This window comes from Lutra lutra, chromosome 9 (genome assembly GCF_902655055.1).
Source record: "Lutra lutra chromosome 9, mLutLut1.2, whole genome shotgun sequence".
NCBI classification, from domain to species: Eukaryota; Metazoa; Chordata; class Mammalia; order Carnivora; family Mustelidae; genus Lutra; species Lutra lutra.
In genome coordinates this window covers 125,808,033-125,823,312 of record NC_062286.1, presented here as the reverse complement: position 1 = coordinate 125,823,312, position 15,280 = coordinate 125,808,033, and the positions used below count along the sequence as shown (strand labels likewise).

General features: G+C 43.5%; 1 protein-coding gene across 7 annotated transcripts in view; it reads left to right on the top strand.

The window, feature by feature from the left end:
* CHD6 (chromodomain helicase DNA binding protein 6) overlaps positions 1 to 15,280 on the top strand; it is a 197,257-nt gene that overhangs the window by 116,926 nt on the left and 65,051 nt on the right. For all 7 annotated transcript variants that reach the window (XM_047744091.1, XM_047744090.1, XM_047744093.1 and 4 more), the window contains 3 exons: positions 118 to 373; positions 1,360 to 1,570; positions 11,269 to 11,464. In XM_047744091.1, the coding sequence (XP_047600047.1) occupies positions 118 to 373; positions 1,360 to 1,570; positions 11,269 to 11,464 (663 nt within the window). The remainder of the gene's footprint in view (positions 1 to 117; positions 374 to 1,359; positions 1,571 to 11,268; positions 11,465 to 15,280) is intronic.

The following is a 15,280-nucleotide window of genomic DNA, read 5'->3' as shown; positions in this document are numbered from 1 at the left end:
ACCACCATAGCACTGTGATTAGCTGCTCAGGAGAGTGTAGTGAAGGTTGGACTACCCCGGTAACCAGTCATTAAAATCAGGTATGGGTAGGTGAACAGCTCTCATTTCCCCGGACAGGTGAAGAAACTGCAGTCTATCCTAAAACCCATGATGCTTCGGCGGCTGAAAGATGATGTGGAAAAGAACCTTGCTCCCAAACAAGAGACGATCATTGAAGTAGAGCTGACCAACATCCAAAAAAAATACTACCGCGCCATCTTGGAGAAGAACTTTTCCTTCCTGACCAAGGGGGCAAATCAGCACAACATGCCCAATCTCATCAACACCATGATGGAGCTGAGAAAGTGCTGCAACCATCCTTACCTGATCAACGGTGAGTCCGGGAAGCAGGGGGCCGCTCGAGCCTGCCATGGCCTCGGCCAAAAGCCCGTGATAACCACCAGTCCTGCCTGCATATTGAGTTCATTAAATGTGAGGATGTGCAGATGCTCGCCTTCTTATGATGTATGAAGCTGAGTGTCAGAGGTTGGTGGATCTGGGTAAGCCATCTCGTAGTGAGTGCGCGGAGCTCAGCTCTCGACCAGCTCTCTGCCGTCAGAAGATGGACGGCACTCACCAGTCTACTGCCCTTTGTTGACCTGCAGCCTGGCCCACACCGTGCCCTTCGGGACAGGGAGTTGCATTACTTAGCTGAATAAATGATTGTGATGCAATCCACAGGTAAATTAACAGTTAACTGTAGTAACCAGAGAACATGGCAGAAGCTTTTTTTTTTTAAGATTTTATTTATTTATTTGACAGATCACAAGCAGGCAGAGAGGCAGGCAGAGAGAGAGGGGGAAGCAGGCTCCCCACCGAGCAGAAAGCCCAGGGCGAGGCTCAATCCCAGGACCCTGGGATCATGACCTGAGCTGAAGGCAGCGGCTTAACCCACTGAGCCACCTAGGCGCCCCGTCAGAAGCTTTTTTGATGATAAAGTTTTCTGATAAAATTTTAACTTAGAATGGGGCTTGGATTCTCTAATAGCTAGATTTTATGATGTCAACAGTATTTCTTTTTGTTGCCTTTCTGTGGAGGTTTCTTTACTGAATGAGTCAGCTTGGTATCTCCAGTTCTTCCTCTACTTGGTGAGGTTTCCCAGGAAGGCAGAGCACTTGTGTTCTCTGCACGATGGCCCCACTCCCACCTCGGAGCCCTCTGCTGAGGCTCGGACCAGGTGTGCACACGCCGTGTCGCCTCGCCGGACTGTTGGTCTGGGTCTAGCAATTCACTTGGATTCTTTTGTCAGGATCTGTAAAGCAGAGTGACTTTTACCCTCAGAGTTGGTTCAAGGAATAGTTTTGTTGCATTCCTTTTCAGGGGCAGAGGAGAAAATTCTGGAAGATTTCCGAAAAACCCACAGCCCTGATGCCCCTGACTTTCAGCTACAAGCCATGATCCAAGCAGCAGGGAAGCTGGTGCTGATTGATAAACTGCTCCCTAAGCTGATCGCAGGTGGTCACAAAGTCCTCATCTTCTCCCAGATGGTTCGCTGTCTCGACATCCTGGAAGATTATCTCATCCAGCGAAGGTGAGTGCTTATCTCAAAGCCATGCATCAGATGCTGCGGGCAGTTCTCTTGGGGTAACTTTTTGATTCCTCTAAAAACTATGCTTTAACAACAACTAAACATTCAAACATGGAGAGAAGTAATCTCCTGAGGATGGACTAAAACTCAGAGTTAAATCTGTTACCAAATAGGCCCAGTTTTAACTTCCTAAAGTGAATTTCACGGGCTATGATGTGGAACCGTTACTTTGCTTAAAAAGGAGATTCTCCATGTTTATTTGTATTTTCTTTAGTTGTAAGAAACGGAGTTCAAAAGCATTAGAGAAAAGGTTAAGAAAACAATGCATTTGCTTTTTTTTTTTCTTCCTTTTTTTTTCCCCCTTAATAATGATGAGAGAAATACATCCTGGAAAGCATCACTGTATCAAGTTGCTCAAAAAGTGCAAGCTGATAGTTCACAAAAAGAGAATTGGGGATACTTTATGTCCCTTGTCAGCAAACCCTCCAAGGTTAATGATACACTAGCTATGGCATTCTGATCTGTGTTCTTGTTCATACTCCTATAAATTCCATCACTCACGCAGGTGGAAAGTGTGTGGTGTTATGTTTTTTGGGCTGTTGGGATTCTGTGTGGGCACTACGTTTGTTACTTTATACAGTGGGCCTTATGTTTCCAGTTGCTGGGATACATCAATGATCCCAAGATGATAAAGGGATTTTTAAGAATTTATGCAATGGTGAAAGACTTTTCAAGGTCATAGGAACTGTTAGTTTAGGCATTGCTAAGTTTAAAGGAAAGCTTTGGTTTCATAAAATAATCACAGCAAATCATAGTTGTCTTAAATATTCTGATCCTTGAAAATTCTGCTATTGTAACATGTAATTTATAGAAGTAGTATTAAAAGAAGTGACGTTCAATTATGGGATATGCTGATATTCAATGTTACATAAATAAATTTCCAAAACCAAATTAGACAATAAAAGACTTTCTCAGAGTCCTATAGTGAAGGTCTTTGGGTAGAGAATTCTTGAGACTTACATCATTTTTTTCTTTGAGGAAGGTATAATGAGTAAGTCAAAACTAGTTAAAGCAGTTTCATATTTTATAAATTCCCTATAAATTAGAAACCCACATTGCCAGAACACTTGCTTCTTATAAATACATCATCTTACCCTTCAAAATATATAGAACTACTAGTTTGCTGTTTGTTTTTTTAAAGAACCCCCCCAGATGAGCTACAGTGCAATTAACAGACTTCTACTAAGTACAAATCTCAGTTTAGCTCCTTTTTATCCTATTTGTCCTTATCATCTATTGCTTATTTTGTTTTCAGATATTTTAAGTATTAAATGTCTCTTGAAAGTACAGGCGTATATAACCTCACCACTGTCTCCAGGCTCCCACTCATACTCCGGGGTGTGGGGTGTCTTTTTCATTTTGTGCAAACAAGCATGTAGTTTTGTTGTCCATTAGTTTATATTCTACATTCTACCTTGTAGTTCACCTTTTTATTTAATATATCGTGATTTTTTTTTAACTCATTTTCTACAACATAATTTTGATGTTTCTCCGTCTCATAGGTTGTTCCCACTTTTTCAGGATTTTAAGGAACTCTGTGGTTATCCCTTCAGGGTCATTGTGAATGTTCCCAGTTATTTCCTTAAGATAAATTCTGATGTACAGTTTTAAAAGCACTTGATACATACTTCCAAAACAGCCTCTAGAAAGATATTGCTACTTTTATGCCTTTCAGCAGTGCTTTCCCTCCCCATACTCTGATCAGTAATGTTTTTGCCACTTAATCTTAGCTCATCCAATGAGCCAAAATTATGGTCTCTTGTTTTAAGTTGTATTTCTGAATAATAATGAAAGTAAATATTTTCCGTATATATTAGCTGTTTACAGTTTTGTGTGCGTGAACTGCTTCTTCATGCTTTTCCTCCATTTTCTGTTGCTCTTTGCCTTTTTAGTATAAGAATAACTTGTTTACTTAAGAATATAGCATAAAGGGGCGCCTGGGTGGCTCAGTGGGTTAAGCCGCTGCCTTCGGCTCAGGTCATGATCTCGGAGTCCTGGGATCGAGCCCCGCATCGGGCTCTCTGCTCAGCGGGGAGCCTGCTTCCTCCTCTCTCTCTCTGCCTGCCTCTCTGCCTGCTTGTGATCTCTCTCTGTCAAAAAAATAAATAAAATCTTTAAAAAAAAAAAAAAAAAGAATATAGCATAAATACGTCCCCAGTGCTGTTTTTGACTTTTTGTTTATGGGTATAGGTTTTGTTTATCTTTTTTTTAGAAGTTTCAAGTTTTGTAATAGTCAAAACTTGCATTCTTACAACAGCTTTAAATTAACTTAAATGCTTATTTATGCTTAAATTTAAAGTTAAATGCGTAAACTAATAGGCTTAAAAAGGCTTCACCTATCCCTGAACCACACACTCATATAAATATTCCTAAGTATTTTCTTTACACTTTTTTTGTGTGGTTTCTTCACCCTAGCTGCATCCAGCAGCGTTCTTCTGGCCTTAATATCATCGTTACTTTTCTCTTTTTAATTTAGTTTTTATTTCCAGCAAAGTTATACATGCACATATTTTAAAGAGCCAAACTGTTTTCTTAGACTTTCGAGAAAGCACCTTTCTGGATAGCACCCTTCCCTCCCAGCCCCAGAAACTCTTACTTTAAATTCTTTGTATGCTGTTTCTTTGAGTATTTATAGCCATACCTAAATAATGTTAGCAGTTGTAATTTCTTGATGATTTTTAGTTTTAGGTATTACCTGTTCCCAGTGTGGAAGGTGAGCACAGGTCTTCTCTCCTTGCCCCCCATCACTGCCTCATGACTTGGGCAAATACTGAGTGACAGCCCAGCCATCTAGTGTGCTATTTATGATTTTTTTCCTACTCTTTTAAACTAAAAATTATCTTTTTATTTGATTGCCTGGTTTTCTTTTTCTATTTCCTTATTACAGTTTCAGCTCCCAAACATACCCTGGTTTTCTCGGTCTTCTCTTGTCATGGTCCGGCATGTCCGCTGCGTCTGCTGAGGGCCGCCCTCCCATATGGCCCCTCTCCTGCTACGTGCTTTCCCCTCCTCGTACACGCTGCCACCTCTCCCTGCCTTCATCACACTGGCAGGTGTCTTCCCTTCCCACTTGAATGAAATCTCTGTGGTAGATTCCATGGATGGCTTCAGGGAGCTTCTGAGGAAGGGTAGATGATAAGGGAACGTGGACAGTCCCTGGAATGTTTTCAGGCCGCTTTCCTTGAGTAACAATTTGGCTGGGTTTGGGAGTCTAGGCTAGGAATAATTTCCCCACAGAATTTAAAGGGTTTGGCCCACTGTCTTCTAGCTTCCATGGTTGCTGCTTAGAAGTTCAAAGCCCTTGTGCTTCGTGGTCTGTACATGTGACATGTTTTTCTGTTCAGAAGCTTTGATTTTTCCTCTTTTTCCCAGTGCTGTGGAATTCTACACTGAACTGTCCTTTGTATGGGATCCATTGAACTCGATACTGAGCAGGTCTTTCTCATCTGAAATCTGAGTTCCTTCAGTTCTGGGAATTTGTATTTTATGTTCCATTTAAAAACTTTTTGTTCTGTTTTCTCTTTGTGGATCTCCTGTTGTTTATATGTCAGACCTTCTGGACCAGTCACCTGATTTTCTTTCCTTTCCATCTCACTATGTTTTGCTACACCTCTGGTAGAATTCGTTCTTGTACTCTGTCCTCCCCCTTTAACCCCTAAGTTTTCATTATGTAATTATATTTTCAATTTCCTAGAACATTTCTTCTCTAAATTTTCAATTTTCGTAGCATTTAACTGGTTGTTTCACAGATGCATTGTCTGCCTTTCTGAGATACCATTATAGAGGGTGGTTTGGTTGTTATTTTTTTTTTAATCTTCCTACAGTGTCTGTTTTCTCCAAGTCAGATTTTTTTTTCTTTTTGTTTGTTTGTGTCCCCTTCACGGTAGAACTCTAGGTTTGCGTTTTTTCTCCTTTCAGCCCTTTTAAATGTTACTCCGCTGTGTTCTGGCCCCACGGTTTCTGACAAGAAGGTCTACCGGCATTTATGTCCCTCTTTCTCCTACATAATATGTTGTTTTATTATGATTTTATCTTAAAATCAGTTTGAGGGGCGCCTGGGTGGCTCAGTGGGTTAAGCCGCTGCCTTCGGCTCAGGTCATGATCCCAGGTCCTGGGTTCGAGCCCCACATCGGGCTTTCTGCTCAGCAGGGAGCCTGCTTCCTCCTCTCTCTCTGCCTGCCTCTCTGCTTACTTGTGATTTCTCTCTGTCAAATAAATAAATAAAATCTTTAAAAAAAAAAAAAAAAAAAAAAAAAAAATAAAATCAGTTTGACTGTGATGTGCGGCCTCCACCGTGTGCAGATTTCAGTGAGCTGCTTAAATTTGTAAATGTTTATGATTCATCCAGCTCTGAAGGGCTTGCTCGGTATTCCTTCAGGTTCTTTTTCCCTTTTGCCCCATGCTTTTATTTCTTTGTGAGCCTCCAATCACCTATATGTTTGACCTTCTCAAATTGTTCCACTTTCCACTTCTCAAGTCGCGTCTGCCTTGCCTTATTACTATACCCCTTCAGTGCTTTCCGTATTTTAAAGCTTGAATTCTAGTTCTAAGCTCTCTACGTGTTTCTTACCTTCATGTTCCTTTGCTGTGATGTCCTGTCTTTTCTTTATTACATGCATTTCTTCACTGAGCGTAATTGTAATAGCTGCTTTAATCATAACATTTTAGATGTGACCCCTGTTGATTGTCTTTTTCCTCAATAATGGGTCACATTTCTCCTGTTTCTTCACACAATTTCATTGCATAATTTTGGGGTTTCCCCCAGAACATTGTGAATATTTTGTTGTGGACGTTCAGGATTCTGTTCTGCTGCTGCAAAGAGGGTAAGTTTTATTTGGAGGCAGTTAACCAGGTGAGACTCTGCGTGCTCTTCCTGTCGGTGTCTGGTCAGCAGCAGCTCTGGCCTGAGCTGAGGCAGCCTTCAGTCATGTGCGAGTGGGAGACGTCAGCCAGTCTTCGGTAGAGTCTAGAGCCAGAGTTTGGGGTGTACCGTGTCCGTGTCTCTGCTTTCTGTAGATCCTTTCTCCCCACTGGCAGTCCTGGCTGCCCCAGACTCCTTCCTCTGGTGCGTCTGGTCCAAAAGACAGCAGCTGTTTATCTGAAGGGCAGCTGCCCTGCACCTCTGCGGCCGTGACAGTGGCGTCCCCTCTGGCTGGAACTGCTCGGGTCTGGTCCTCCCCAAAATCAGCCTTCTTGCCTCAACTCTCCAGTGCCCTCAAATTGGTTTCTCTCCTCATTCATGGCTTTTTTGGTTTTTGTTTTTTTTGTATTTTGTCCTTTTGTGGTTGTTACTTGCTAGAGGGCTGGCGTGTGGGGACCTGCCCACTCCATCCCCGAAGCAGAGCCCCCGTGACTCGGGTCAGAGGCTTCCCTCCTGTGCATGAACACCGTCCGTTTAGCTGGACCTCCGTGTCTGTATGTCAGGGCGTCTCCCTCTCTTCTGCATGGAGGATGGGAACTTGATTGTACTGGGAGCTGGTTGTGGGGAAGCGCTGGAGAGAAATAGCTGTGATTGGTATCTCATGGGGTAGAGCGCAGTACAGGTCTTCTGTTTCTACCCTCTTCGAAGCTGGAGTGGAGGAATCTATAGGCTGGTACTTGACCTTCAGCCAGTTCCTCTGTTTCAGACTCTTTGCATCCCCATTTTCAGGATTACCTGGTACCTCCAATGACTGATCCTTTTGGATATTCTGCAGTATTGAATTAAGTTCTTTCTTTCTTTTTTTAAATTTTTAAGTAGTCTCCATGCCCGGCATGGAGCCCAACACGGGGCTTGAACTCACGACCCTGAGATCAAGTCAGTTGCTTAACCAACCAAGCTACCGAAGCATCCCTTGAATTAATAAGTTTTTCTCACCTGAGAATCTTTAACTGGATTTCTTTGATTGCCTTTTATTTTACATTTCAGTCTGTAATCTTTCTGCAATTTTGGTACGTGGTATATAATGGGGATCTAATTTATTTCCAAATGTGTCTGATTTTTTATTAAATAGTACATCTTTTCCTCCATTCATATAAAACACTGTCCATAAAATATACTTATTATCTATGTTGGTGTGTGTTTAACCTTTGATTTCTTTGTATCAGTATTTCTATTCCTTTGCTCTTATATTATTGAGGATAAACTTCAGAATTAGTCTTTTTTAATCTCTCCCTAACTGTAGTCCCTGACTACAGAAAAAAATACGTGTGTGTACACACATATGCATATTTGTATTTATACATACATATATCCATCGGTTGGTATTTTGTTTTTGTTTTTTGTTTGTTTGTTTGTTTTTAAGATTTTATTTATTTATTTGACAGACAGAAATCACAAGTAGGCAGAGAGGCAGGCAGAGAGAGAGAGGGAGAAGCAGGCTTCCTGCTGAGCAGAGAGCCCGATGCGGGGCTCGATCCCAGGACCCTGGGATCATGACCTGAGCCGAAGGCAGAGGCTTTAACCCACTGAGCCACCCAGGCGCCCCCATCGGTTGGTATTTTGATGGGCTTTTTCACATTTAGTAGGACAGGACTGACATCTTTGCCAAACTGAAGAACTTGATATTCACTGTACATATTCAGGTCTTTTACATACACTGTTGCCTCAGTAAATTCTTATGACGTACCTGTTTGGGCCTAGAACCTTGTAGGCGTTAGGGACACGGTGAGCAAGGCAGCATGGTACCTAGAGTCATGTTCTGAGTTCAGCATAGTTCTCACTCTGAGCCTAATCCTAAGTATTCTGTCTGTGTCTGGCTGTTGTAAGTGGGATTTTATTTGTTTAATTCTTTATGTTTCCCAGCTAGTTATTGCTGAGAGATGAAAAAGCTTTCATTTCCCTTCAGGCCTTCTGAGGTCAGCATTTCCTGTTGTGCCAAAAGCGCGTCACCGCCTCCCTCCCCAAAACAAAGCACACAGGTTTTCCAGACTGCCACCTGCTTCTTGTTGAAATTTGACAGTGACTGAGAATTACAGTTTGATGAGCCACATAAACTCCCAGGGACTTTGTTCAAAATGTAGTTGGCGCAGAGGGTTAATTGCCGCACTGATGTGTGGTGTGGAGAATTTTTTGATGTCTGATTTCTTCATTCAGACTTACTAGCCCTCAAGATTTTCTTTGTTCTCGAGCCTCGTTGCCTCTCCAGCTGTCGGTTTGGTTTTGTTCCCGTTTAATTTCATGCCATATTCTCATACCGGGGTGAGGGCATAGCCAAGGGATTTGGCTCAGAAAGGAGGGGGTGAGGAACAGTTTAAAAGAACTCACATAATGGGATGGATGTTTAGTTTTGTGTTCTTTGAGAGCACTCCCTCAAAACTGAACAAGTAATAGAAATGAGAATTAATGCTTCAGTCATTCTGCAGTTTCTAAAACTGGTGTTGTATCATAGCTGGCAAAACCCTCTAATTGTATGGGAACTTTTTCCCTGGGTTGAGCTCTAGCATCACTATTCATTGATTTCTCCTCCTCCCTAAAGCTGTGCTGATGCCCTGCCTCCCTCGAGCCATGGGCATCCAGCTCCTGTGTGATGGCTGCTGGGTCCTCTGCGCCTTTAGCATTCATTGTTCACACATGTGATGGTGGGGGTGGTGGCAGCTCCTGTTTAATGGAATCTCAGCCTTGTCCCCTGACTCCAAATCATGCCGTCACCCACGTGCCCAAACTCCTGAGTGCCCAGTACAGATCTCAGTGTACTGGCTTACCAAAACCGTGTCAGTGCCTATAGTTTCTTCCAGCTTCCACTAGACTGACAGCTTACTAAATTTACCGATGTCTCTTGTTTATCTTTAGTTTTCTCTTAAGTTTTTAGGGGAGTCTTTCCATCCTCCTACATTGAAGTGTTGGGTACAGTATGAAGACCATACAGCAGACTGGCTAAGAATGTGGACTTGGAGTCAGATGGGTCTCAGTTTAACTCACTCACCTGCTCAGTGGCTGGGCAAGTTAGTTTGCCTGTGGGGCTTTTGTTTTTGGTTTTGAGGTTTCCTCGAATGTACAGTGGGAATAACAATAAAACCAGCCCGTAGAGTCGTCATGAGATGGAAATGGGATGGTGTATATCAAGCGTGTCTCACAGTGCCTGGCACAGAGCTTGACGCCGAAGAGCTTGCTGCTGATGTTACTGCTGTGGCTCTTGGTAATGATAATGACCATTGTCTCTAACTGCTCTTCTGGTTTTATGGAATCCAGACATACAGCCCTTCGGTCTTGTCTCATGACACAATCTCATTCTAGTCCCCTTTCTAAGTCACTACCTCCTGGTTTACGTGCTACTGTAGTCCCACATTATTATGCTTCAGCTTATTGCATTAAAAAAAAAGAAAAAGGGGAAATCTACACCTGTAATTCCAGGTGTTGATGCACTGTGGCTTTATAAAAGACCGTGTTTTCAGACTTGGTTCTTGGCTTTGTACGTGTCCCTTTTGAGCCTGAGTTGGTCTTGTTTCTCTCTATGTTATTTCCTTGGATGGTTTCTTTACGTGGATTTTCCTTTTTCTCAAGGAAGTCAGAATTATATTGCCACACTCTGTTTTCTAGAGCCATTCGCATCAGAGTCATCTACCCTTTAGAGTGTCTGTCCTTATTCTCTTACCAGTTATTTATCTGAAGTCTTAGGAATCTGATTTCCCAAACTGTGAGCTACTGATAAGGTTTTTGTCAGGATCCATGTTCTTGACTGCCGTTGGGTCCAGGACGACTTGGTCCTTTACTCACAATGTTCCTTTTAGTTCTGCTTTACCAACCAGTTCCTGCTTGGTGGTCAGATTGGGCCGAGGCTAACATCCCCTTGTGAATTTATTCATCGTTAGGGTAAATAAGAAAATACGATGTCAGCAGCTGTCCGCATTGCTACTCTGTTTCAATTCTGTATTAATCACATGATTCCTTGATAAAGATACTGTCTGTGTACTTCAGTTGAATGAACGGATAGTAAATATGTTCCCATAGCAGTTTTAGTTTCATTCTCCTTCATTTTACCCTCTCCCCCCATCATGCTTTTCCCCTTGTTTTCACACAGGTATGTGCCTTCTTAATGATAGTCTGCTTCATTTCCCCATTTTATTTCCCTCTAAAAAGTCCTCAGTTGTTGTCCCCCTGCCCCCAACACAGCTCAGAAACCTTCCTGTGGTTTCTGCACATGGCAGTGTGCTGCCCGGGAGAACTGATGGGCCAGAAATGACCAGCCGAGGTGCACAAGGCCTGCCTGTGGGTGCAGTCTGCCTACCATTTTCACGGCACCCCAGAGCAGCTACACACTGACTTGAACTTTGAGTCCTTGTTTAAGAGCAGTACTTAAAGTAGATGTTTGAGGCTCTTACTTGCTTTTCCTGGTCTTAATGATTAGATTCAGTACAAGTAATAACTGGGAAATACTGGAGATTAAGTTGCTCATGCTGTGGGTTCGTGGCTGTTATTTTTGGTTTGGTTTGGTTTTTTGTTTGCTTGTCTTTGGGGGGTGGGGCACGTTTTACAGTGCAGTCTTAGGCACCTGCCCTGCTGCCCGTACGGACGGGAGGGATTCCTCACAGACCGCTGTCAGTTGGTCCAAATTGAGAAGTGAGGGATGTAAGGCCGCGGGTCAACAGCTTCCTGAGTTGTTTGCTGCTCTCCATTGAAGTATGATTAACACCTGGGCTTTCGTTCGTTTGGGTCCCCTCAGATACACCTATGAGCGAATTGATGGGCGAGTACGGGGAAACCTGCGCCAGGCAGCCATCGACCGGTTCTGTAAGCCAGACTCAGACCGCTTTGTCTTTCTTCTGTGCACCAGAGCGGGAGGCCTGGGCATCAATCTCACAGCCGCTGATACCTGCATCATATTTGATTCAGACTGGAACCCACAAAATGACTTGCAGGTAACCACTAGGATGATTGCTGTTTGCCTTAGCTGCCCCTGTGTCTGAGAACATCCCGACGGGGCCGGCTTGCTGTAGAGCGTCTGCCTTTGCACTGTGCTGTCAGCAGGACGGCAGGCTTAGGGCCTCGGCAGGGGTCAACTGAATGAAAGTCAATGTTGACCTTTCCCACTAATCAGAGAGTGGTTCTTTCATTTTGCTTTAAGCCAAATAGTTTTTCACAGTGATAGCCTCCAAATAGAGAATAGAACTACTGTTTATTTTTATTATCCAACATAAAGAAAAATATTAAGCCTAACTAGTTCTCTAATTCTCGATAATACAGAGTGATTCAGGCATTTTCACTGGTTGGTTTCTTAGATGGTCACATGTCATGTATAGAAAAGGAGACAGATAACCCAAAATTCCATTGCCTAGCCCGGATGACAGGCACCCTCCCTCCTCCATTTGCTCTCCACTCAGTGCTGCATGCTAGAGTTTATGTGTGCCCGATCGAGAGAATTTGCTGACATGTTTTTTAGTTTTAACCAAATTAAATAATTGGTGGCTTTAAGATTATTGTAAAGATTAGAGTTAATACAGTTTTAGAAATAAGCATAAACAAGCAAGAAAATGACAGAGCTAGCAGTTCTCCGGGTCAGAGTCCTCCGTCTACCTGGCTTCACAGTGAAAACAATGGCATTCTGGCCACATTGGACACTATGTCAGCCAGAAAAATTCTGACTTGTCAAGAATACCATTTCTAGATTGACATCGTTTTCATGAATGATGAACTCACCCTAAGTATATATTGTAATGTGGGATATTTGCCAATACTAGGATTATGTGTGTGTAGTGGGGAGGGGGTGGGAAGCTCAAAACCTTTTCCATGATACAGGGGGTTGATGAAAGACGTTTAGAGACTGCTGTGTCACAAACCTGAAGGAGATTCTCCCCCAGGGGACCCCGTGAGGGACGGCAAGCCAAGCAGAGGAGCTCAGCTGGGGGCGTTTGAGCTGCTGCCTGGCCCACCACTTCACACAGTCTTTCTGCTTTGCCTTTTTCATTTAATGAGTTTCCAAATAAGATTTTGTTTGAAGAAAGCAGTCTACTAGTTGAAAAAATGGCAGTGATTAAATTATTTAAATTGGTGACAGTTGGCTAAAATTCAAGGGGTAAAAATCATTTGTAAAACAAACTGTGCGGCACTGTGTTCAGTGTCCAGCTTCAGAGAAAATCAGTGGACACGATTAGTTCCGTCAGGCCTCTCTACTGGTGAAGGGATATTTGGGTCAAAGGTGAGTTGCTAGATATAATAAATAACCACTTTTTAAAAGCATAATGTACTTAACACTGGCTTAAAAATAAGCAAAAACTAATATTTGATTAGGTAACTAGCAAGAACCTAATTAGGATAGTGTTATTGACCAGGTGGTGGGAAGCTATCACCTGTTGGCAAGCCGGTTTGAAGTAGTTTTGTTGGTATATAGCCACACCCAAACACGTGCCCTGTCCTGTTACAGTGGCAGAGTTGACTATCACAAGAGACCATAGCCCGCAACATCTAAAATATTTACTATGACAGATGCTCCCTTAAGTCCTTGCCAAACCTGTGAAGCTCTGTGCTTCTTTGCCATGCTCCCCTGACTATGAGCCTTGGTACCTGGGAGAATGATGGGATGAGAAGCCAAAATTAGGTGGCCAGTTTGAGCCCATGATGGCAAGGCATGCCTGGAGGAATTTCCAGGATGGAAATCGGAAGCATGTACCTGGCATTTGGAGGCAGGTCATGGTCACGACAAGGACTTGGGGATCACCATGCTTCACCTGGTGAAATCCTGGACATGATCAGTTGCGAATAGGTGCCCATGCCAAGAGTTGGATCTGGCAAGGATGAGAGTGGTGGAGCCTGGTGGGGAAGGTGAAGTCATCTGAGGTGATTGCTCTGTATGCACAGCAGCCAGAGAGGGTGGGTGGGGCTCTCCGGAATCGGGGTCTGGGGAGAAGGAAGAAGCTTTGCAAAAGCTGTTTTTAATGTCCACTGCTGGGGAGCTGGCCCGAGATGAATAAAAGGAATAGCAGCAAAGTCAGATGGAAATTGGCTGTGTGAGGCTTTTAGTCTGCTGAGTCAGTTTCTGAACTTGCCGTAATGCTCAGCTTCGGTGCAGAAACAAAGACCACCAGCACCCCGGGCCATGCAGGGTGGGAACTTGAACCAGGAATGTGGCAGAAGGTAAATGAGTGAGGGTGGCAGTGGCAGTCCCGGGTCCAAGCTGGAGTGAAAATTCCTCAACTCGTGGGCCCCCAGACTGTCCACTGAGTCTTCTAGATTTCCTGTCTTTTGCTCTGTTGTTATTGTTGTTGTTTTTATGTAAAAGTTCTGTGGCTTAGAGGGAACTGTCCCCTTTTTTTTGAAATGTCAGCCAGACTGGGTAGAAATGAAAGAATTGGGAAGAGTAATGTTAGGGCGAGGAAGTCAGATCAGTGCAGTGTTAATGGGGAGTGGGATTGGTGGGCTGTGAAGAGGACATGATAGAGAAAGGACAGTGTGGTTCTGAGTCAACCACAGAGATGGAGCAAAGTCGTATACTTGTTTGGCCTGGGGAGGAGCATGAGGGCTGGAGGCTGTGCCCAGAACCGTGCACATTCAGTGCGCATGCTCTCCAGCCACATATCTCATGCCGTGTGCCGTAAATACGATGTGGGGGAGAGAGTCTGGACACTGGGACTGTGAGACCATCGTGTGGTCCCCAGCACTTCAGCTAAGTTCAGCTGTGAACATGAGCGAAATGCATTCCTAACCCTAATAGAAAACTTAACCGGACTGTTGCCTGGTACTATCCTTCTTTAGTTACATCATGTTTACTTACACGTAGTTGTTCACACGTATGTATAAAATCTAATATTTTCCGTAAAACAAGTGAAAGCTTTCAGTCATCTGTATTCTCTATGGGTATTAAAGAACCACAATTCTTGCTCTGATAGAAGATGATTGTATTTCTTTTGGAAGGTGGCCTTGGCACAGAGCATTTATCTGTGTGTGGATTGAGGTGTGTTCTGCCTGATGTAAATATCAGGGCCCCAGGAAAAAGAATCTCATTATGAACAGGGTCTTACTCCCTACCCTAGTGGGATTTCAGCAAAGCTCCAGAGGCCTCAGTTCAGATGGTAGAAGATGTGAGTGTTCACTCTGGTCTCAGACAGCCTGGAAAGATCTGGTACAGGCCATGGATACCCCCAGGGAGGCCCGCATGGGCAAGCAGTGCCAGTGCTGGGAAGCTAGCTTGACTAGCTAGCTTGACTGATTGAAGGCAGACCCTCTCAGGGCCTTGAAAGTGAAGCCAATCTGATTAGGGGAGGCTGGGCTCAGCTAAGTAGGCCTGAGTCCCTGAGGCAGGTCTGCAGGCAAACGAGCTTCCGTGGCTGGAGAACATAGCTCCTTTCTCTGAGAACTCAGCTGAAAGTCAGGACTGTTAAACCTCTTCTGGTGCTTTTTCACTATTGTTACTGTTAAACACTGTTGTCATTTTTATGTTTTCATTATAAGTTTTGTAGCTTAGAGGCAGCTGTCCTTTGTTTTTTGAAATGTCAGTCCAAATTCATCGTTTTCTTCTGATCATATGGCTGGGATTTTCTGTGCTTTGAGGATAGAATTAGGCTTAGGAATCACTAAGGTTTTTTTTTTTTTTAATCTAGGTCTTCGTAAAACAAATGACATCAGGTGTCTTATGCTTTTTCCTTTGGTCTCGTTAGAGCCTGAGGACTCCAGTAAATTCTGTCCCTCTTCCATGCCCAGATCTGAGCCATTTAAGAAATAGACACAGAAGTACAACAGGG